The sequence below is a fragment of the Ochotona princeps genome, chromosome 5, assembly GCF_030435755.1.
Source record: "Ochotona princeps isolate mOchPri1 chromosome 5, mOchPri1.hap1, whole genome shotgun sequence".
Taxonomy (NCBI): domain Eukaryota; kingdom Metazoa; phylum Chordata; class Mammalia; order Lagomorpha; family Ochotonidae; genus Ochotona; species Ochotona princeps.
Window position 1 is genome coordinate 51,349,739 of NC_080836.1, and position 23,584 is coordinate 51,373,322.

The following is a 23,584-nucleotide window of genomic DNA, read 5'->3' on the forward strand; positions in this document are numbered from 1 at the left end:
TAACTTCAGAGAAAAGCTGGCATCTAGGTAAGGGTGGGATTTCTGAGGTTCTTCACTGGGGGGCTGAGGCATCAAGTACTGTACAGGATCCAATGCTGGGTGGGGACTGGGACTGCAGAGAGGGAGATCGCTCACACTGTTGCAGAGGTCAGATATAATGAGACCCAGGCCCAAAGTGGAGCAATGGGAAGCAGAATCAGGGAGGGGGAGACTCCGAAAAAGCTCTAGCTGTGGCCTGGAGAAGCTATTGGAGGAGGAGAACAAGAAGACTCAGGATGTTCCATTGTCTTCACACTGAGTATCTAGGTAAAAGAGGATAACAATAAAAGGATGAGTGCTTTGGGTGGAATGATGATAAACCTAACCATATTTTAAATCACGCACATGCAATCAGAAATGAGAGGGTATATTCCAGTGACTGGGCTATAAATATACCAATGGAAGGTAAGATACTATTTTCTTTTAAAAATGATGAAAACAGATATCCTGAAGTCTCCCAGAAAAGTAAATGACAATGTAAAAATCAGTTTCAGGTGCTGGCATTGTGGAACATAGTGGGTAAAACCCGCCTGTGATGCTAGCATCCTGCATGAGTGCCAGTTCATATCCTGGCTGCTCCACCACCCGCTAATGGCTAGGGAAAGCAGAGGGAAGTCACACAAACATTTGGACCACAGCCACCCACAAGACACACCCAGATGAAGTTTCCAGCTTCAGCAAGGCTCGACGCTGGCTGTTGGAGTTATCAGGGAAGGGACTCACTGGATGGGAAGATCTGTCCGGCTTTCTCTCTGTTCTCCTCTCTAATTCTGAGTTTTAAATAAATAAGTAAGTAAATAAATCTTTAAAAACAATCACAGTTTCTCAGGTGAAATTTTAACCACCAGCACTTCAATGAAACCTAATCATGTATAACTCAAATAATCATTTAGCAGCTTTGTCATTCGCTTTAATGAATGAGATTAGATTTTTGTTTGACTTGCTTATGCAATGACATTTAAATTGAAGTCGGCAATTCTACTTTATATTCTGTAAATGTAAATATATTCTTAAAAAACCCATTACATGACAATTATGACATTAACAGCAACAAGTGATTTATTGAAAACAGAGAATTTCTAAGGCTGGGAATGAGTTTCCTGTCTAGGAATTTCTACAACATGTAGGAAAGAAAACTGAACTATACGTTTCTCTGTAAAGAACCAAGATGTAAGATAATGACAGCATATGTGGTCTCCAACTTTAAGCATTTGTCTTAAACTGTTGGTTTTAATTTGCTGCTTCTTCAATATTTCATAGTTTTAGCTATTTCTTAAATTGCTCTAACTTCTGGTGGTGTTCTTTATGCTGCTTCATTTTCTTAACTGCTTAGTGAGGGGAATATTATACCCTAAGCTCCTGCAGAGCAGATCTTCCCACTTCACAGTTCCAGAATCCCCACTGAAACCTATAAAAAATGTCCCTACTGCATTTATGGGGACTTCCGCCACACCTGCTGCTTTATCATAGTTCTTTATTTTAGAAGAATCTGATTCACATATACCAAAAACCTAACAGCCAGCAATAAGAATCATTCATGTTTTTATAAATAATAAATATCACCACAGAATTCAAGCACCAAGACAACTAACAAACAAACTGAAAATAATCAGTTATTTAACAACCACAAACAAAACCAAAGGAAAAATGGTTTGCATGGTTTGGCTTATGAACTGTGTTTCTGGGAACTTACTGTATCAAAGTAACTAAAAAGAACAAAGATGCTCTGTACAGAGAAATATGTGTCTGGAGACATGCACTGGGAACATTAACTAATAGCAAAAAACTGGAAACAACTTAAGTGAGAGACAACTGAAAATACTATGGCAACTCAGAGCAGTATTAGACAGACATGTAACATGTTATTTTATATCCTATTATTTCTTTTTTTAAAAACATCTACTTATTTATTTAGAATGCAGAGTTACAGAGAGAGATAGGGAAGGGAGAGACAGAGAGAGATCCTGCATTCACTGGTTCACTTTCCCAAATGGCCATAATGGTCAGAGTTGGCCCAGGCTGAAGCCAGAAACTTGGAACTCCATCTAGAACTCCTACATGAATAGCAGGGGCTCAAGTACTTGGACCACCTTCTGCTGTCCTCCCAGGCACCTAGGCAGGGAGTTAAACTGGGAGTGGAGAAGTCAGGACTTGAACAGGTACTCAGATGGGATGCCAGCATTGTAGGAGACGAGTTATTCCACTGTCCCCCAACACTGCCTCCCAAATCCTATTATTTCTGCAGCTATAGTACAATTGATGGCAATCGCAATTTAAATAACTGCACCTTTAATTAGGTTTTATGAGCTAAAAAATACACACAAACACCAATCATTTAGCTTGGAAACTAATGTTTTTGGGGCTCTTGCCTATATAAAATCTTGCTGACTATGATGCTGCTTCCTGTTACAATTTTTAATAGTTACATATAGACCAAAGTACCCAATACAAACTACACAGATAGACTGCTTTCCTGAATTTGTCATCTGCTTTGTATGTGAAGGACAGACTGTAGAACACAAAGACAAAGGAATGGAAAAACTCCCATATTTATTCTTAGGTTAAAGGAAGAAAATGTTCATTAATTGCAGTCTAAAACTATTTCAACAATGTTGGATTCTGTAACAGTCATATTTCTTCTGCAGTTTATGCACAGATATTTGTCTATACAGCTATAAAAATTTCACCATTATTATGACTTAACATTGCTTCCAGGACTTGTGATCTTAAGCATGCCAAAATAACTGCTAATGGACTTATTCTCTTGCCAGGAACTATTATAAAACTGGGTAAAATGTATGAGGCAACTGTTTTCTCGCATTGGACTACAATATAGCAGATATTGTACATGTACAAGGGGACTCCCCTCTCTTATCTCTCCTGCCTGGGGACATATTTCCACTTGTGGTTCAGGGAGGCACAGTCCTTGCTGGGAGTGCTGTCTCAGTGAGTGTCCATGAGCTGAAGAGGCAGAATAGAGAGTTCAGAGTTGCAGAGGTGGCAAGCATTTGTATAAGAGGCCACTGAACAAGAGAGAGCTGGACAGAGGTTAGGGCTTCTAAAGTCTACAAGAAAATTTCCCTTGGGTGTTTAGTTAGTGCTGGCTGCCAGTTCAAGAGGTAAGACTCTATGGTGCTTTGGGGAGACACAGGATTCTGGGGATGTGGTGGTGGCGGGGTACAGGAAAGAGAATTAATTGGTGACAGACAGTGTGGTGCTAGCAGATATTGCAGTTCTGATTCAGTCAGGATAGAGAAATCTCTCTCAACATTTGAGGTATTTGGATCCTAGAAAAGTCATGTCATTGCAGTAAGAACCACCCCTGGATTCTGTACAATATCAAAACAGACCTATCCTGGCAACATGTAAAATCAAACAACACCCAGACAAGACCTGGCAGTAATATAACAACTTGCCAGGACAAAAATATTCAGTGTCTTTAAAGGAAGACAGCATATTCCAGATTCCAGACAAGATCTCATCCAAGATATCCAACATATAATCAAAAACTCCTGGACATGTGACTTAAGAGAAAAAGCAGTTAGTAAGTATAAGCTCCGAGAAAATATCTGTAAAATGAATATAAAAGTTCTTTAAAAGAGCTTAAAAAACATGGTTCAAGTGTGGCCATTTGCTTGCATCCCATATCAGAGTGCCTGGGTTCAATAACCATTTTCCAATTTTCTTCTTTTTATTTAAAAAAAATTCTAAAAAGATTTATTTATTTACTTATGTTAGAAAGGCAGATATACAGAGAGAAGGAGTTAGAGAGAGAAATATCTTTCATCTGCTGGTTCACTCCCCAAGTGGACGCAATGGGCTGTCCTCAACTGCTTTCCCAGGCCACAAGCAGGCAGCTGGATAGGAAGTGGAGCAGCTGGGATCAGAACCAGCACCCATATGGGATTCTGGTGGATGCAAGGAGGATTTTAGCCATTAGGCTACCGTACCAGGCCCCTTCTTTTTGTTTTTTTTAAGATCAATTAATTAGTTTATCTGAAAGGCAGAGTTACAGAGAAAAAAGGAAAGATTTTCCATCCACTGGTTCACTCCCCAAATGGCCCCAATGGCAGGGGGCCAGGCCAGGCCAGGCCAAAGCCAGGATCCAGGAGCTTTATCAGCATCTCCATCATGGTTGCAGTGGTTCAAGCACTTGAACCTTCTTCCTCTGCTTTTCTTAGGTCATAGCAGGGAGTTGGATCCAAAGTGGAGAAGCTAGGACATGAACCACCTGCTGGTGTCAGATTGTAGCTTGGCTCACTGTGCCACCATGCCAGCCCCTAACTTTCCAGGTTCTGACTCCAGTTTTCCTGCCAGTGCAGATCAAGAGAAGCAGCAGGGATGACCCAAATAGGCAGGCAGGTTCTTATCCCTGCTGCTCACTTAGGAAAACCAGAGTTTCTAAATGCTGGCTTTGCCCAACGTAGCCCTGGACATTTTGTTCATTTGAAAAGTAAACTGGCAAAAAGCACTCTTGGTCCTCCTCAAACAAACAAGCAAACAAATAATTTCATAAATAATGGAAGATTTAAAGGAAAAGATGGAAAAAGTTGATTAAAGAAAAACAGCAGCAGCAACTAACAGATCCAGAAAGCTCAGCAAATCTTAGGTAATGTAAGAAAAATTGACTGAAACTATAGACAAAAGAAATGCAGACTATAGTAATACCTACTTGACAGAAAACAAAGCACCAACATCCTTAAGGTGTGGGGGGAAGTCGGCTGTATGCAGTGAAGCGACTTCACAATTTGCAAATAAAGACATTCTCATTTAAATACAATTTGAGCTCATTTGTTACCATCAGAGTTTGTGTAAAAGAAATGGTAAAGCTCCATGGGCTACAGGAAAAGGGTACTTAATTTCTAAACTCCTGAAATTACTATGCATAGCAAAAATAATGATGGTGGCACATATAACATGCATCAGGGGGTAAATAAGATGTTCATGGAAAAGCACATTATCTTTAAATTCTGTTTTCCACAAACTTTACAAGTCATTTCATGTAGGGGTAAACTATGTCAACAGCACATATGTTGGAGAGATGATAAACGGGATCACAACATGAAGTTCTACAGTTTAAGTAAAGTACAACATTAATTCTGAGCAGGTTGTATTAGGCTGAGCAAGCATACTGCAGTCTCCGGGGAGTGGGCACTCAAGGCAAGTGCTGTCTCATAACAAGAATGTATTCTGTCTCTTAGATGTCGTTGAATCGCGCTGATGACGTGAAAACAATGATGGGTAAAACTACAACTGTGTTAGCGTAACAGAAGGCAGTGGCACCAAAATGGATTGCCACCAAACAGTGAGTGGTAAGGAATACACCCAGTTTTTGCCTAAAAAATAAAAATAGATAAACGTTACTGGTGGAAGCAGTAAAAACATTAACTCTATAAAATACTAACTGTTGGGCATATATCTTTTAAATATTCTCTGACAAAATGGAGAGCGCGCATAATGGATTTCTGATGCAAACCAAAGTGCAATGATTGATGTGAGCAAATGTACTTGTACTATATGAACTGTGAACTGAAATAGTTGCTTTTCTTGTGCTAGAATGATGAACGAACACCAGCTGTTTTTTTTTTTAAGGAATGCAATTTTTATTTGCAAGGGTAATTATAGACACAAATACAGTTATTCTGTTACTTCAAGAAAACAAATGACAGTATTTGTTACTCAAGATAAATTTTGTTTTTAAGCACACACACACACACGCAAGAGGTGGGGATTTTGGAAACCTGTGTCCCATAAAGATGATAGTTTTTAATACTTACAGATTTTCCTGATGAACCTTGTGCTAATATAAACAAACACGATTTGGGGCAAGCATCTGGTACAGTCATTAGGCTACCCTTTTGGGACACATGTACAATATGTATTGGAGTGTCTGGGTTCAAGGCCCAGCTCTGCTCTCCACTCCAGCTTCCCACCAGGGAGCACCATGGGAGGCAGCAGGTGATGGTGCAAGTGCTTGGGTCCCTGCCACCCATAGAGGAGGACTGATTTGAGTTCCTAACTCCTGGCTCTGGCCTGGCCCAGCCAGCCTGGGCACTTACAGGCATTTGGGGAGAGGATCACTGGATGGGAAATTTCTCTCTGTCTCTCTGCATTTCAAATAAATAAAACAAGTAAATACAAAGATATGAAATGTGTAATTTTAAAATATAGTATAATGAGCACAGCAGAGCCCCACCTCCTGCGTGCGAGGACACGAGTGCATGTCAGGTCACTTCCTGCGTGCTGGGTGGCTTCCTGCAGGCGTTTCCAGTCTCGCTCTCTCTGTCTCTGCGGCCGCGATTGCATACCTGTCCCAGTCAGCTCTGCCTTATTGCTGCAGCGTCCCCACCTGGCTGAAGCTGACATCCGATGACGTGAAGAAGCAGATTTACAAACTGGCCAAAAAGGGGCCTGACTCCATCCCAGATCAGTGTGATCCTAAGGGACTCCCATGGCATCGCTCAACTGCGTTTCATTATAGGCAATAAGACTGTAGGCTCCTGAAGTCCAAAGGCCTGGCTCCTGATCTCCCTGAGGATATCTATCATTTAATTAAGAAAACTGTTGCTGTGTAAAAGCACCTCGAACGGGACAGAAAGGATAAGGATGCCAAATTCCGTCTGATTCTGACAGAGCCGCATTGACCGACCAGCTTGACACAGACTAAGCGGGTCTTCCTTCCCAGTTGGAGATGTGAGCCATCCACAGCCTCTGCCCTGGTGGCATAAATAAGACTCTGTACTCAAACAATAAAATCATTGTTTAAAAAATATGTATGTAGTATAATGAAATGTATCAACACTTGGAAGATACATATATGAAACAAGGAATCAATAGTTTCCAAATTATCTGTGCATGACATTATAAAATGTATAAAATGAATCCATTACCATAAAAGTACAAAGTGCAAGGTATGTCAATGGATCAGAATATAATTTCACATTCCATATCACAACAAAGAAATTGCCATTATGGTTTGGGGCAATTTCAAGAAAAACACACACAGTTATCTGTAAAGGCTATTTTATACAACTTACAATCCCAGGCAGTACATAACTGCCTAGAATGTTACACTGCTGGGAGAAAAGCAGCCAACAGCTGGTGAGCATTCTGGGCCTGGCAATGCCAATTCTGTGATAACTATGCCAGTATGACAGCATAGTTGCCTATTTTAATTAATTAATTAATTTTAAAGATATGTGGGAGGGGACTAGTGGGCATGAGATGGCAGGTAATGGGACTGTGGACTGCTGGCGGAAGGGTATTTGCAGGCAAATGAGGGAATTGAGACCAGGTAGTTTGGAGATGGGAAGCAAGAGGGCATGCCTCGGTCATATCAAGACACCCATCCACATAGAAGACCTGGGCTGGGTTTGGTGGCATCGCCTGCTACCCACCAGCACACACAAAAGCTAGTATGTGTGTGCTGGGGGGCTGCCTGGCAGGGGTAGGCCACATAACACGTGCCAGTGAGTGTTGGCACAGGGAGTGGGTCACATAAGGCTAGGCCATGACACCAACCAGTACGTGAAAGAAACTGGTCTGAGGGCAGATTCTGTGGTGGATATGTAAGCTCACCCTTGTGGGTCTGCAGTAACCACAGGTTTGTGTGGGAGCTGGGGGTGGTGACAGACCAAGCTAGGCATGGCCATGGAATTCCCTGATATTCATGGGACTGGGGTTGAAAGCAGGTCAGGCTGGACCAGCCTGAAGGATCCTCCAGCACATGCAAAGACCAGGAGTAGGGATGGACTATGCTGGGCAGAGGCCTAGCATTCCTTGGCACATGTGAGATCGGGGTCTGGGAGTGGGCCTGGTGAGAGAAGCTGGAGAACTCTCTTACTAGCCCACAGTTTCTGTAGGTGAGATGAGAGCTAGGGCTGGAGGTGGACCAGGTCAGGAAAAGCTGCACCACATATCAGTATGTGTTTGGGCTGGCTTGGGGAGGTAGATGGGCCAAGCGAAGTCAGCACTCACTGGCATACATGGAAGCCAGGATGGGGCATAGGCTGCACCAGACTAGGCTACTTCACCCGCCTATTCACATGCGATTCAAGGATGGAGGCATGCTATCCAGGGTTAGGTTGCAGCACTCACTGGCAAAAGTTGGGACTGAGAGCATGTCAGGCTAGGCCCAGTTGCAGCATCTAATGGCAAGTGCTGAGACTGCGGGCAGGCCATACCAGGCTAGGTTAGAGTACCACCAGAACATGCAAGATTCAGGTTGGAAACAGGCCTGGTATTGTAGGGAAGCTAAGGGTACTTCCCTGTTAGGTCACTGCTCCTACTGGTAAGTGTGAGAACAGGGACTGGAGGCAGAATGGGCTGGGCATGGATGCAACACCTGTTGCCCAGCATGTGAGCTAGGTTAGGGGGAGGGCTGTGCTAGGCTATGCCACCACATACACTGGAATATCCAAGAACCAGAATAAGTACAGGTCAGCTGGGCTTTGTTGAAGCCTCTGCTGGCCAACTGCCAAGATTGGGTGCCAGTCACATCAGGCTGGACCTCAGTACTCCCTTGGAAGTGCAAGATCTGTGACTGGAAGTGAGGCAAGCAGTGGAACTGTAGGAACTGCTCTGCTTGGCTGCTGCTCCCGCTGATAAGCGTGAGAATCAGGGCTGGGGGAAGGCCAGGTTGGATAAAGCAACAGCACCTGTCAGGATATGTGTGCACTGGCTCTAGGGGTGGGTCAGGCTGAGCCAAACCACAGCACTCATGGGTGTGTATGAGAGCCAGTTGTGATGTGGGGTGGGCCAGATTAGAGTGCTGCACACACTGGCGCATACGGGAACTGGGGTTGGGCACAATTACTGCTTATTCTTAAAAGTCTATATACAGATCTCCCATATGAATGCAGGGGCCCAAGAACTTCAGCCATTGTCCCTTGCTTCCAGGTGCATTATCAAGGATCAGGTTGGGAAATGGAGCAGAGGGGACTCAAACTGGCACCTATAGGGGATGACAGTACTGCAGGTAGCAGCATAACACACTGCATTACAGCACTGGCTCTGATAATAAATTTTGTAAAATAATATATATATATATATATATATATATATATATATATATATATATATATATGCAAATATCTCTGAGAGTGAGAAAAAGTGACAGAGAAAACTCCAATTTGCTGGTTCACTCCCCAAAGCTTGCATGGTCTAGGACTTGGTCAAGCCAAAGTGAGGAATCAGGATTCAACTGAGGTCTCCCAAGTGGCATACAGGAAACTGGAACTGGAAGTAAAGCTGGGACTTGAATCCATGATCTAAAAAGTGCCTTACTGGTTTTAAAAAATTTTAAATATTATATTTATATATTTGAAAGTAAAGGAGAGAGAAACAGGGTCTGACTGGAGCGTGAACCAGCCATTGGAAGACTTCTCTTGCTTGTTGCTTCTCCCTCTCTTTTTCTAACTCTGCCTCCCAAATAAATGCCCACAATAGCCAGAGCTCTGTCAGGCTATTCAGTCTTGATTTACCATGTTGGTAGTATGGAACAAGGATCTGAGCCATTTGCTGCCTCCTAGGGTGAGCACTAGCCAAGGCTGAAATTAGCAGCAGAGCCAAAACCTGAACCTAGGCACTCCAGTATGATGTGGGTATCCCAAGGAGCATTTTAACCATTTTATCAAATGCCTATTCCATTTTATTGTTTTAATTTCTATTTATTTTACTGTTGAATATTTTACTACATTCACATGTTCTTTCGTCTGCATCAACTTTTCCTGTCTATCCCAATGCCCATTTATCCATAAAACAAAATTTATTCAAAAAACAAAATTTTTATTTTTTTCTAACAGTATAACACATATTCCATACGTTAACCTTGATGTATGGCAGCAGAAAATAATTTCTCTCTCAATTTTTGTGTTAGTAAGATAAAAGTTCTCAAAACAGTACAAAATCAAGATTAAGTACTCTGAAATTATAATGATCCCATTTCATCGAATCTAACATGCCATTATTTTCTGTACCAGTGAGAAAGAAACACTTGCAGTTAGTTTTAAGATGTCATTAATTGTAAGAAGTGTCATGATTTTAAAGATGTTAATTGGTGAAATTATGTGAGTTTCAGAATGGATGAACTAGGGCTGTTATGGGCAGATCAGCTAATAACTGAACTGACTCCAATTACATTTCTATAATTGATACTGATTTATACTTTTGACTTGTAACTGCTCACTTCTCTTTTTGGCTGTAAAGATTCTTTCAGCTGACTGTTGTTTTTAGTAAATCAGTTGCTTACTTAGTCATGAGAGATTAATAACAGGCCACAGAATTCACTTTCCTACTTCTGCACAAAGGGGAGAGAGCTGGGAAGAAACCCATTTCCACACCACATAGTAAGTAGTCATTTGGAATCTATATCTTCCAGGCAGTAGACTAGGAACTGAGGATGCAAAAATGATGAAGATTTGGTAGAATTCATAATGGCTGAGGAGTTGCAATCAGTATTAAAGAATACAGAATTAATTATCAGGTAGATAGCAAGGTGGGATTGAGTAAAGGAGATTTCTTAAAATCAAAATTCAAATTATAATAATGTATATAAAAATAAAAGCTTTCATTTCCATTCATCTCCATTTCTTATTCCCGACCAGAAGATAAACACTTTTATCAGGATAATGTAGAGATTTCCAGAATTCTATCTATCTATCTATCTATCCATTTATCTATCTATCTATCTATCTATCTATCTATCTATCTATCTATCTAAACGACAAATACAGGTACAAGAACTCCTTTTTTTTTTTTAAGATTTATTTATTATTGGGGCTTGGCGGCATGGTCTAGTGGCTAAGGTCCTCGCCTTGATCCCATATGGCCGCTGGTTCTAGTCCCAGCAGTTCCACTTCCTCTCTGTCTCTCCTCCTCTCAGTATATCTGACTTTGTAATAAAAAATAAAATAAATCTAAAAAAAAAAAGACTTATTTATTATTATTGGAAAGCCGGATATACAGAGAGGAGGAGAGACAGAGAGGAGGATCTTCCATCCGATGATTCACTCCCCAAGTGAGCCGCAACAGCCGGTGCTATGCCGATCCGAAGCTGGGAACCTGGAACCTCTTCCAGGTCTCCCACGCAGGTGCAGTGTCCCAAAGCCTTGGGCCGTCCTCGACTGCTTTGCCAGGCCACAAGTAGGGAGCTGGATGGGAAGTGGAGCTGCCGGGATTAGAACCGGCGCCCATATGGGGCTTTCAAGGCAAGGACTTTAGCCGCTAGGCCACGCCGCCGGGCCCAGACCACTCTTTTCTTTAACATGTCACAGCCATCTCTTAGTATTAGTAGGCACAGATGTTTCATTTTTATTAACTGCTACACTGTTTGCCAATATATAGATATAACTATATTTTAAAATCATTTATTTATTTGAAAGGCAGGATTAGAGACAGACAGAGACAGAGAGAAGAAGAGATCCTCCATCCGCTGATTCACTCCTGAAATGGCTGCAACGGATAGGGATGAACCAGGATCCAGGAGCCTTATCCAGGTCTCCCACCTGGGTACAGGAAGGAGCTTTGATACGTGGGCTATCTTCCACTGTTTTCCCAGATTTCTTAGCAGGAGGCTAAGAAGGGGAAGTGGGATAGCTTAAATTCAAACTGGTACCCATATGGGATGCTGGCATTGCAGGCAACAACTTTATCCTATGTGCCAAGTGCTGGCCCTTATAATCCATTTTTCCCTTTGGGTGTGTTTAATTTATTTGGAAGCCAGAGTTACAGAGATGGAAAGGAGAGGAGAAGAGACGAAAGGAGAGGAGAGGAGAGGAGAGGAGAGGAGAGGAGAGGAGAGGAGAGGAGAGGAGAGGAGGAGAGAGATCTTCCATGCATTAGTTTACTCCCTGACATGGCTGCAACAGCCAGAGTTAGGCCAGGCTGAAGCTAGGATTTCCACATGGGTGCAAGGGCTAAAAACATGGAGCATCTTTCTTTGCTCTCCTAGTGCCTTAGCAGGGAGCTGAACAGGAAATAGAGCAGCTTGGACTTGAACTGGTGCCCATATGGAATGCCAGCAGAAGAGGCAGTGTTTTAACTGGTTACATTACAACCCCAGCCTCTGTAACTATGTTTTAAAAACAGCCTTACTGAGCCCTAATTGACATATAGTTAACTATACATATATGAAGTATGCAGTTTGATGCATTTTAATTTATTCATATGTACAGACTTGTGAAATCATCACACTCAAGAAAATAAACATACATATTTCCATCACCTTTCTTCAAAGCTTTTAAATTTTAAAATATTTACATATTCATTAAAACCAGAGATAAAGAAACAGACATGTCTCATAAACAGCTCACTCCTGAAATGACTGCAAGCAGCAGGCTGGACAGGGAAAAGTCAAGAGTGTGGAATTCAACCCAAGTCTCCCTTGTACATGATAGTGACCCAGGTGCTTGATCCATCACTAGTGCCTCTCAGGGTGTGTATTATCAGGAAGCTGGGATGAGGTGCAGAGCTGGGATCTGAACCTAGGTATGCTGGTATGGGATACACCAAACACCTGCCCCACCATCACCTTTTAAGGCGTCCTTTTGACCCTTTGTAATTCCTCCTGCCCATTTCACCCTTTTTCACCAGTCTCTGACCCCCCCACCAATAACCATTAATCTGATCCCTGTTTTAATGTTCTAATACAGCACAAGAAATTACAGTGGAAACAACAGTTTTTCTTTATCCATAGAAGGTATGGTCCAAGACCCTAAGTGGATGCCTAAAACCACACATGGTATTCAACCTTGTATATACTGCTTTTTCCTTTCCCACATACCTCTGGTAAAGTTTAATTTATAAATTAGAAACATTAAGAGATTAGCAACAACTAACAACAAAATAGAATGACTGTGATAATGCATTGTAACAAGCTACTTACTCACGAATAATTTTTTTAAAAATATTTTCAATATTTTGAACTGTGTGGTTGACCCTGAGTTACTGAACGAGAAAAGCACAACCATGGAAAAAGGGGCACCTATTGTAATCTATTCCTAGCTCCTCTCACTCACCACAATTATTCTGAAATTTATTCATGCTGTTGTGTATATCAACAGTAGGTATATGGTTTAACTCCATAAGGAACTAACAAGCTACAAAAGAAACCAACAAGCAATAGTTACATGATCTGATAATCTTTGCTATAACAGTGTGAAAAAGTTCTGGGGCCTGGCACAGTAGCCTAGTGGCTAAATCCTCACCTTGCATCCACTGGGATACCATATGGGCACTGGTTCGTATCCTGGCTGCTCCACTTCCCATCCAACTCACTGTTTGTCGCCTGGGAAAGAAGTAGAGGATGTCCCAAGGCCTTGGGACCCTGTACCTGTGAGGAAGACCTGGAAGAGTCTCCTGGCTCTTGGCTTCAGATCAGCTCAACTCTGAGCATTGTGGCCACTTGGGGAGTTAATCAGTGAACGGAAGATCTTTTTCTCTGTATTTCCTTCATTCTGTTAATCTGTCTTTCCAATAAAAAAGAAAATGATCTTTAAAAAAAAATTCTATTTCTGGGCCAATATTGTGCCACAGTGAGTTAAGCTGCCACTTGCTAAGCTGGTATCCCATTTCAGAGCACCAGTTTTGAGTTTCGGCTGCTCTGCTTCTGATCCAGTTACCTGCTACTGTGCTTAGGGCAGTAGCAGAGGATTGCCCAAGATTTTGGACCCCTGACTCTCACATGGGATCCCTAGATGGAGCCCCAGGCTCCTGGCTTCAGCCGACAACAGCCAGGGCTATGGCAGCCATTTAGGGAGTAAACCAGTAGATGGAAGACTTTTTCCCTCCTTCTATCTTTGAAATAAATAAATCTTTTTAAAAATACTTTAAAATTTGGTTCCTTCACTTCCTTGTATTTTGAATTTTAGCCACTTAAAAAATGTCAAGCGATAGTTTGTTGTGACTTCAATTCACATTTATCTAATATTTAATGATACGAAGCATCTTTCCGTGTATTTATTTATCATATTTGATCTTCTTTGGTGACCTGTCTGTCCAAATCTGTTGTTCACTGTTACCAGATTGCTTGTTTTATTATTGAATTTTGAGAGTTTTTAAAAAATATATCCTGATTATGAATCTTTTATCAGCCACAAAGAGGTACAAACTACTGATAACATGCAATGAGATCAGTAAGCCTGAGAATAATTATGCTTGGGCAAAAGGCAGACTCAAAGAGAATACATATAGTTCTTCAATAAAACATTGGAAAATGCAAATTAGCCCACAATGCAGTCTATGATTTCTCCTCCCTTCCTTCCATTATTTGACAGGTAGATTCTGCCTGACACCCCACTTTTCACTGGTGCCTTTCTCTGAAGACTCCATTTAATGACCAGGCACTATATATTGTTTCCATTTTTCTGTGGTCTGGAGTAAGTCTGCAGTAGAGGTGGCGGTGTGGGGAGGTGGAGCACTAATACATTGCCCTGGCTAGCAGACAGCCTCTAGGTGGCTGGGTCTGCTCTTTTGTTAAATGATTCTTTATTAAAATACTTTTGTTTGCAGTTCGTAACCAGTTGGACGTTCTACTGTATCACTGTTGATGTCATCTGTGAAGTCCTACAATTTGACTAGGTGGGCAGTCCCCAGGGAGTTCCAGGGTCACACAATGTTAATAATCGCATTGAGAGCAATTGTTGTAGCGAGCCTGGTGTTTTTCTGCTTCTGTCTGTCTGTCTGTGGTGGTTCCCAGAGGGCTTTGGGATCAGGGAAGAGGCAGAAGGTACTACCTCAACCTGGCCTGCCTGTCCTACAGGATCAGTCTCACTATGATCCTTCCACTTGTTCAGCCACCAGTTGCCCCGGTGACATTATCATCAACCCTTTTTGGAGAAAGACCTATGGGGAAAACTGGGAAGCCAGGGTTTCCACACAGGTGCACTTTAGGTACTTCGTGACACTGGGCTGCACCTGCCTGGCATGCAGAGGTAACTGGTGTCAACTGAACATTGCGGCAGGACAAAGAAAGTTGTACCTTGGCCTTCCCTGAGCTAAAAGCAGAAACACTCTGTCATGTTTTGCGATTTACTAAGTCTTAGGTTAGGATTCACTTACTGCTTAGCAGGTATCCTGTTCCTAAGAGGTACTTGCCTTGTTCTTCAGATACTTCTTTCTGTTTAGCACGGAACCCTGGACAATGGCGAGCCTGCCGCTTTCCCTGATGGCTGAGACCTCCAGTTCTGTTGCAATAGTTGAGAACACTCATTTTTAAGCATTCTTTTTTCAGCCTAAGCCAGAGCAGCCTAATGCATATGAGTAATGAGTTTTATGATTTGGCAGTTAAGTTTCCCCTCCTGGTACTGCTTCTGAGGGACAGAGACTGGGTTAACAGCCAAGTTGAAGCACAACAGATTCTCTTTCCTTTCCCTGGTCATCAGTCTTTTATGCTTTTGGCATTTGGGGGGAGGGGTTCTACTGTTACAGTTGTGCTTGTTTTTTATCCCTTCTTGTTCACTTATTTTGAAGCAGGAAGCCTCTTGTTTTTCAGATCCATCCCATCTTCTTTATCTGGAAGATTCTAGCTTGTTTGTGAAATTGGTAGAGCAGTTACTAATTCCCAGTCCTCTTTTGAGTTCTGCACAGAATTCAGCCCAGCTATAGGCACATATCAACATATCAAAATAGTAGGGATAAAAGAGTCACTCCATGGGCTATAATTCTATGTAATTCTTCTCTCACATTGCCCATCCAGTTTCAAAATATGGAATCTTTCACCCAATAGTGCTGGTCTACTTAACATGTTTTAGAGTATAATTCCTGTATCTATTCCCAAATCAAAATCTTTGTTTATGCCTCTATTTATCCTAAGACAAATGATCTTCTATATTCAAATACTCCTCATTTTACAAAGCTCAAGCTAAATCCTACCTGCTCTCTCCTCCTATTCTGAATTCTCATAGTCTTTGCTGTCTTAACCACTTATAGTAACCTTTTATACTGTTTCTTTCTCTCTCTCTCTAAAGATTCACTTGTTATTATTGGAAAGGCAAATTTATAGAGAGGAGAGTTAAGAGAGAAAGATTTTCCATCCACTGGTTCACTCCCCAAATGGCTACAGTGGCCAGAGCTGAGCTGATCTGAAGCTAGGTCTCTTACATGGATGCAGAGTTCCAAGGCTCTGGGCCATCATCTACTGCATTCCCAGGTCATAAGTAGGGATCTTTCTCTGTCTCTCTCAACTGGGGTTCAGTTTCCAGCTCCTGGTGGCTCTCACTTGTCAGCATCTGATAGGAGAGCCAGAGGATGGACGGCAGCTCTCTACTGCTGTCTTCTTTCTCTTACTCTCAAATAAATCCAAAGAAATCAATTCATTAAAATAAATAAATCATCACTTCTCAGCCTTTTGGCTAAGATCAACTGTAAAATAAATAAATCCTGCGACCCCATATTAAAATTTCACTTGAGAAAAACTCTGCTATTAGACAGAAGTGTGAAAAATCACTGAACTGGATCAAGGGTTTCCAAGACCTGGCTACTGAAGAGAATTATCCAAAGAACTCTTTCTAGTTAAAAATCCCTGGGTGATACTTCGAGTCTCAGTGAAACAGTAACTTCCTGAGGGACTCTCATGCAGCCAGCTCAAAACCAGCACACAGTGTTTGAGCAACACTGAACCAGTTCACCCCTGCTTTCCTGACAGACTGTGGCAAAGGAACTTGGATCAGTAGGTAAGAATCTCAGGCAAAAAAAGAGCAGGTGGCAGCAAACAGAAAAAGAGAATGTCAACAGCAAAGTCTGTAGGGTCTAATAAAGACAAAAAAAAAAAAAATGGTAAATCAGGAGCATGCCCAGAACCAGAAGTTCCTTTGGAGATTTAATTGCCTGGCAAAAGGTCCATTTTGTCTCACAGCCATTGCGGGCTGTTATTGCACAATTATTGCAAACTGTCCAAATTTGTGATGAAGTCAAAATGGTTTCACTCAGTAATTTCACTTTTGGATACCAAAAGTGTAATATAGACCACCTATGTGCATACTTAATAGCCACATTAAAAGGAGATAATGACATTATATTAATTTTGTTAATATTTTAACTCAACATGTCTAAAAATTCACTTGATTCAACATGCAATTCAATACACAAAGTAATGAGATACCTTACTTTTTTTGTGTGTTAAGTCTTCAAATCCTCACAACATATTTCATTTCCAACCAAACATTTCATGTACCCAGTAACCACATATTATTAGCTGGAAACTACCTTCCTGCACAGTGCAGGTCTAATTAGTGAGAGATGCAGCATTTCTTTTTAAAATGAACAGTCTGTTGTCATAAAAACATAAGGCTAAGAATCACTTTCCCAGCCCTAGGAACCATGCTGTAGAAGCTCCTCTGGCAACAGTTTCACCCGCAGGCATCACACCCAAATGTCCACATCTTTAGCCCTGACCCCTTTTTTCCTCCCTTCCTGGAGGCAGTATCTGCGATCTGCTCTCAAAGTCTATTCAAACTGTCTAAAACTAAATTCACATTTCTTTCAAAATAAAAAATAATTTGCCTCTTGATTTTCTGATTTCTATCAATCACTTAAGATCAAAATTCCAGAGTCCAATTCTTCTTTATCCTTTATTCTGCACATGCACCACGTTCTAGTCAATCTTCCTTTGTAATCTCTTTCAGGCACTAACTGTGAATCTAGATCTCCCTGCTGATCTGTCCAGCACATGGTTTCCAAATACAAATCCTGCCTAATGTCAACTGTCTTCAGTGGCTCTGCAATGACTTGTGCTCCAGTCATGAATTCAGGGCCAGGTATATTCTGGTTCCCACTCCTGTATCTGGCCTGTATCATTCCAACATTTCAGCAATCTCCTACAAGAGCTGTTTCTTTAGATAACTGTCTCCTAAACATGCCTTAACCTTTCTTATCTCCATGTGTTATGACTTTCCACCCACCTGGAATGCCTGATCTCTAGCTTTGCCTATCCAAATCATTATTCAACAGAGCTATGTGTCTGGCACTATGCTAGGTCCTAAAGGCAGAATAAGCAATAACTAATCTCAGCTTCACTCACAATAAGAGCTCTTCCTGAATATACCTACCACACAGACTGATTTCTTCTTACAAGGTATGTGATTTATAACATGCACTGGGCTCTGCAAATTTGCTTCCTTTGAAAAAAAAATTCTTTCATGTTTTAATTTTCCTTTTATTTGAGAGACACAGACAGATCTTTCATCCATTGGTTTACTCCCCAAATGCCTAAAACAGCCAAGGATAGGCCAGGCAGAAGTCAGCAGCCTAGAACTTCATCTGCTCCTCTCAGGTGGGTGGCAGAGATCACGATAACTGAACCATCATCTGGGCACCTCAGGATGTACATTAGCAAGAAGCTAGATTGGAAGAGAAACTTGGAATCAAGTACTCCAATGTGGGCAACCTAAGAGGTATCTTAACTGCTGCACTAAATATCTCACACCCCAGCTGGCGGCTTTACACTGCTACTTACCAACTCTTCCTATAAACAGTGTGGATTTCCAGAAAGCATGAATTAGGGTCACACCAATGTGTTCTCATTGGTGCTCAGGAAGGAGGAAGTACTGAATATACATTTCCCAACTAACAGGTATTTGTAAAAGAAGGATGGAGGACCCCACCTAGGAAAAGCTGCCCTAGGCCCACATACAGGGATAAATGGCAAATCAGGACCAGAGACAAGAGAAAGCATCCCAAAGTTGCTTTGGAAAGCACTTGGGAGGTTTCAGACTTCCAATTCCAGTTCCAAAGACATGCCAGCACTGGTGCAGAGATTTGTTAATCTGACTTCTGGGTTTGTTGTGACCTAAGTTAGGTCACCCGCTTTTTAAAAACACTTTCTTGGTACTAGAGGAAAATAATACCCTGGGTGATATTTAAGAAATGTACCACATACTTAATGTCACATAGAAAAAAGAAACTCACCACATATTGTGTTCAAACACTCGGGCTGGGTCAGTTAAAATCCTTGATCCCAGGGGGACAGCTGGCGGGGAACCACTCTGGCATCTGTGAGGCACCGTCATGAGCGTCAGACATGAGAGGCGATTTCTCAAAAGCACATTCATCCTCATCAGGACCTGGAAAGGTCAATGTGGATCATATTAGCTATCACATGGTCAAGACTTGCTTCACCAAGTGTACAGCCTGATAGAGAAAGGAAACCTTTCAGGCCCAGCGCAAATATCTTAGTGGTTAAAGTCCTCGCTTGCACACACCCAGGATCCCATATGGATGCCAACCCCACTTCCCACCCAGTTCCCTGCTTGTGGTCTGGGAAAGCAACAAAGCACAGCCCAAAGCCTTGGGACCCTGCACCCATGTGGGAGACCTGGAAGAGCTCCTGACTCCTGGCTTCAGATTGGCTCAGCTCCAGCTGTTGTGGCCGCTTGGGGAGTGAATCATTGGACAGAAGATCTTCCTCTCTGTCTCTACTCCTCTCTCTATATCCACCTTTCCAATAAAAATAAATAAATCTTTAAAAAAGAGAGAGAGAGAAAGGAAACCTTTCCAAACTGGAGGGGCCCACGACAGCTTCTGGGTCAAGTATTCTCAGGCCAGCAGAAGGAAAAGGCATCTTCAGAATGGGTTACATTGCTGGCATCCTTCGCAAGCCATAGCCCTGACCAATTCTGTTGTGAAGGGTATTTACTTACTTAATGTTTAATACGTGGTCAAAGCATGGAAGCCCAGAATGTGGGATAGACTGGACAAGTCTGCTGTACATACTGGCAAGCATGGGATCCAGGGCAGGGGGCAGGCAAGAGGGGTTACTGTGAGTCGCTCCAACTAGGCTGCAGCTCCCACTGGTTTGTGTGAGGACCAAGTGTCTGCTGGGCAGAATCAGGCTGGACTGCAATACCCATTGGTTCGTGTAGAAGACAGGGCTGGATACAGAACTGACCACCAGCTGACTGGGGCAACGGACTGTGCTGGACCCTGTGCTGGCAAAAATCTGGTCTGGGATCACCTCAGACTAAGTTTCTTTGGAGATACCCCCAACTGAACCACTGGACTCAGAACCCCAACCATGGAGAGAATTGCAGGTTTCACGGTTTGACCATGGAGTGCATGTGTCAGAGCTGGGTCTCCTCAGAGGCTCAGACAAAACAATGGACAGAATATCCAGGTGCACATGGAGGATATGGCAGGCCAACGGAACCTGCAGAGGACACCTGGTGCCACAACAGAGGATGGAGGACAGAACAAACTGAACAACTACTCCAGCCAGGCGTTGGCAGTGAAAATCTGGGCAAATGGAAACTCTAAGGTGGACTATGTCAGTCACTGGATTCTGGAGAGATTTCATCGAGTTTGGAATGACGAGATTGGCAGCAATTCAGAACTGTTGAACTATCAAAACCACTTGAGCAGTGCCCTCGGAACATGCCCCTCGTCAGGGACTCTGGGATGGGTGGAGCTTCTCCCTTTATCTCCCTCCTTACCCCAGACACACACACACAATGTGGAAACAATGGTCTTACACACTTTCCTGTAGCCCTTGACCCTTTGTGCCCTCATCAACTATGTAAAGATTATCAAAATAAAAGAATTTTTAAAAGATTTATTCATTTTTATTAGAAAAGCAGATTTTTACAGAGAGAAAAATAGATAGAAAGATCTTCCAACTGCTAATTCACTCCCCAAATGGACACAATGGCCAAAGCTGAGCCAATCTGAAGTCAAGAGCTTCTTTCAGGTCTCCCTTGCAGGTGCACGGTCCCAAGGCTTTGGGCCATCCTCGACGGCTTTCCCAGACCACAAGCAGAGAACTGGATGAGAAGTGGAGCAGCCAGACACGGACAGACACCCATATGGGATCCTGGTGTTTGCAAGTGGAAGATTAGGCAATCGAACCATCATGGTAGCCCGTGTATAAAGGTTTTCAAAAATAAGCAGCTTTTTTCCGAACCTGGCAAAAGGTATGAGCTGAGCACATTGGCTCCCTTGGAGGGAGGGAAATTCAGTGGGTTTCCGGGATCACCCCATCCTAGAGGCCAGGGTTTTTGACCTACACGGGTACCTGTAGCCAGGCCGTGTGCTGCCCTGAGGGAGGGACTCACGCGGTAGGCCTTCAAGACCCCCGGCTTGGAGGCTTTTCGATCCTGGTGAAAGGTACAACCAACTGAGCACACTGGCTCCCTTGGGGGAGGAAGGCTCAGCGTGTTTCCGGGACCACCCCATTCTGGAGGCCAGCTTTTTTGACCCACAGAGGTACCTGTAGCCTGGGGGCATACCCTCATGATTTGAGCGGCATGATTTAATGTGGGATTATGGGATCGCACAGGTAGCAGTGGGAGAGAACCTTTATTTTTTATACCCAAGTTAGTAATCACAGCTGAGGGACTTCCACTGATAGGTCCATGACATGTGTATGTATGTAGGGGACCCACGCCAGAGTGGTTTGGAAGGGAGAAGAAGAGATAAGTTGGTCCGTTAGCAGAATCTGTGGGGGGCAATGTGGGCTCACCCCTGTGGAACTGCAATCTCTGCTGGTTCCTCTTATAACTGAGGATGGTGTCTGGCCTAGCTGTGGATTTAAGGGAGCACCCCAGATCAGTTGGTGTTCCCACTGGCGAGAACAAGAGAAGGATCGGATGCAGCAGGCATGAGTGTACATGGCTACTGACTGAACCGGCACGCGTGTGCACTGGGGTGGTGGTGCGACAAACTGGGCTTGACTCCAGCCCCCACTGGTACTCGTGAGAGCCATTTTGGTTGTAGAACTGGCCAGACCAGGTCTTGACTCCCGCTGAACTACATGCAAGCTGTGTCTAGGTGCATACCAGGTAACTCTGGGCTACAAAACCATCAACAAGAATCAGAATGGATATGGCCGGTTGGGCAAGGCCACTGTTCTCGCCACGACAGGAAGTGGACAAAGTCAACCTGGGCCAATGACCCACTGGTGTGCACAAGAACTGCCACTGGGAGGAGACTCGATGGAAGAGCTTAGGAAACTCCTTCATTGGGACATAGACCCTGCAGCGGAAAGCAAGAAGCAAGGCAAAAAGCAGCCCAGACCATGCCAGGTTACAGTACCCATCGGCATACATGTGGATCCGGTCTGGGGACAGACCAGTTTGGGCCAGCACATAATACCTATTGGCAGATCTGAGAACCAGTGTAGGGGGCAGGAGGAGCCAGATCCGGCTACAACACCAGTCAGTTTACATTAAGACTGGGACAGCAATTAGGTTGGACTGGGATAGGCTGCAACACCCACCAGCAGGAGCTGGAATAGAGGACAGACTAGACTAGGCCAGGCAGTGCAATAAGACTGCGGAAGCTGAGGTGAGGTGAGTCATGCCAGCCTGGGCCAAATGGGGGCCAGGTACATGAATCCCAAGGATGGGGGATCTGATATGGGTTGGGTAGATTAGCTCAGCTCATGGGGTCCACATAGGTGGGGGGGATAGGTTCCTGAGCCCCAGGGACAGGGGGAACTGGTGGGGTGTGGGTCACTTGGCTCAGATCCTGGGGCCCACCTTCTAGGTGGATGTAGTCCTGTGAACCCTGGGGTGGGGAACCTGGTGGGGCCTGGGTCTCCAGGTCTGGGTCTCAGGGCTGGTATAAGAGGTTGGTATCGGGTTTGCAAACCCAAGGGGTGAGGGATCCGGTGATGCTTGGGACACCTGGCCCAGCTTCTTGGACTCGCCTGCAAGAACATGCCCTAATTAATGAAAAAAGGTGGAGTAGTGGACACAGGCCATGATGTAAAACAAGATTAAGGCAGCACATTTGGTGCTGTAGCAGAAGAACAGAACTAACTGGACAACAACCCCAAGCAAACAAAGACAGCAAATAATTTCGGTGATTGGAGCCCATGGACACTGGGAGGGTGACATCATCCTCGGATCAGTGAAATCAACATTTCAGAACTATCCAAACCACTTGCACAGAACCCTCAGAGTATGTACACATTGATACTCTGGGTTGAAACAGGGTGGCGGTTCCCCATCCCTGGGTACTGGGATGTGTGGAAAGTCATGAGTGGTTTTCCCCTTTGTCTCTCCCCTTCCCCAAGGAACAACAAGGAATGGCAAATTTGGAAGTAACAAATTCACCCAATTTTCCCTAAACTTTGATCATTCCCACCCTGATCAACCATGCAATATTTTTTTAATAAATTTTAAAAAAAGAATAAGCAGCAATAAGGATATAAAATAGATTTTCCTATACAAAATGCATGCTTAGGAGCTGGTAAAATGGTTCAATTGGCTCATCCTCCACCTTCAAATGTGGCATTCTTATAAGCACTAGTTATTGTCCCGGCTATTCCCTTTCCAATCCAGCTCCCTGAAATTCCTGGCTTCAGACCAGCTCAGTTCCAATCATTGCTGCCATTTGGGGAGTGAACCAGTGGGTCTGTATTTGGAAATCTGCCTTTCCAATAAAAATATATAAATCTCTTTTTAAAAAAGCATGCTTAAATCCTAAATCAAGAGAAGAATCATCAGCTGATTGGCCCAAATCCTACTTCTGGAAGAATAATTTAAATATTTAGAGTATGACATCTTAATTATGTGCTGGTAAATATGTCACTTTATAATCTTTAGGGAAAGGT

General features: G+C 43.2%; 1 protein-coding gene and 1 pseudogene across 4 annotated transcripts in view; one reads left to right on the forward strand and one right to left on the reverse strand.

Annotated features, from left to right (window-relative positions):
* Positions 1 to 23,584, reverse strand: part of METTL8 (methyltransferase 8, tRNA N3-cytidine) — a 109,474-nt gene that overhangs the window by 39,341 nt on the left and 46,549 nt on the right. For all 4 annotated transcript variants that reach the window (XM_058664635.1, XM_058664633.1, XM_004577311.3 and 1 more), the window contains one exon: positions 18,943 to 19,097. In XM_058664635.1, the coding sequence (XP_058520618.1) occupies positions 18,943 to 19,091 (149 nt within the window). In that variant the 5' untranslated portion in view covers positions 19,092 to 19,097. The remainder of the gene's footprint in view (positions 1 to 18,942; positions 19,098 to 23,584) is intronic.
* Positions 6,261 to 6,767, forward strand: LOC105941918 (small ribosomal subunit protein uS15-like; annotated as a pseudogene).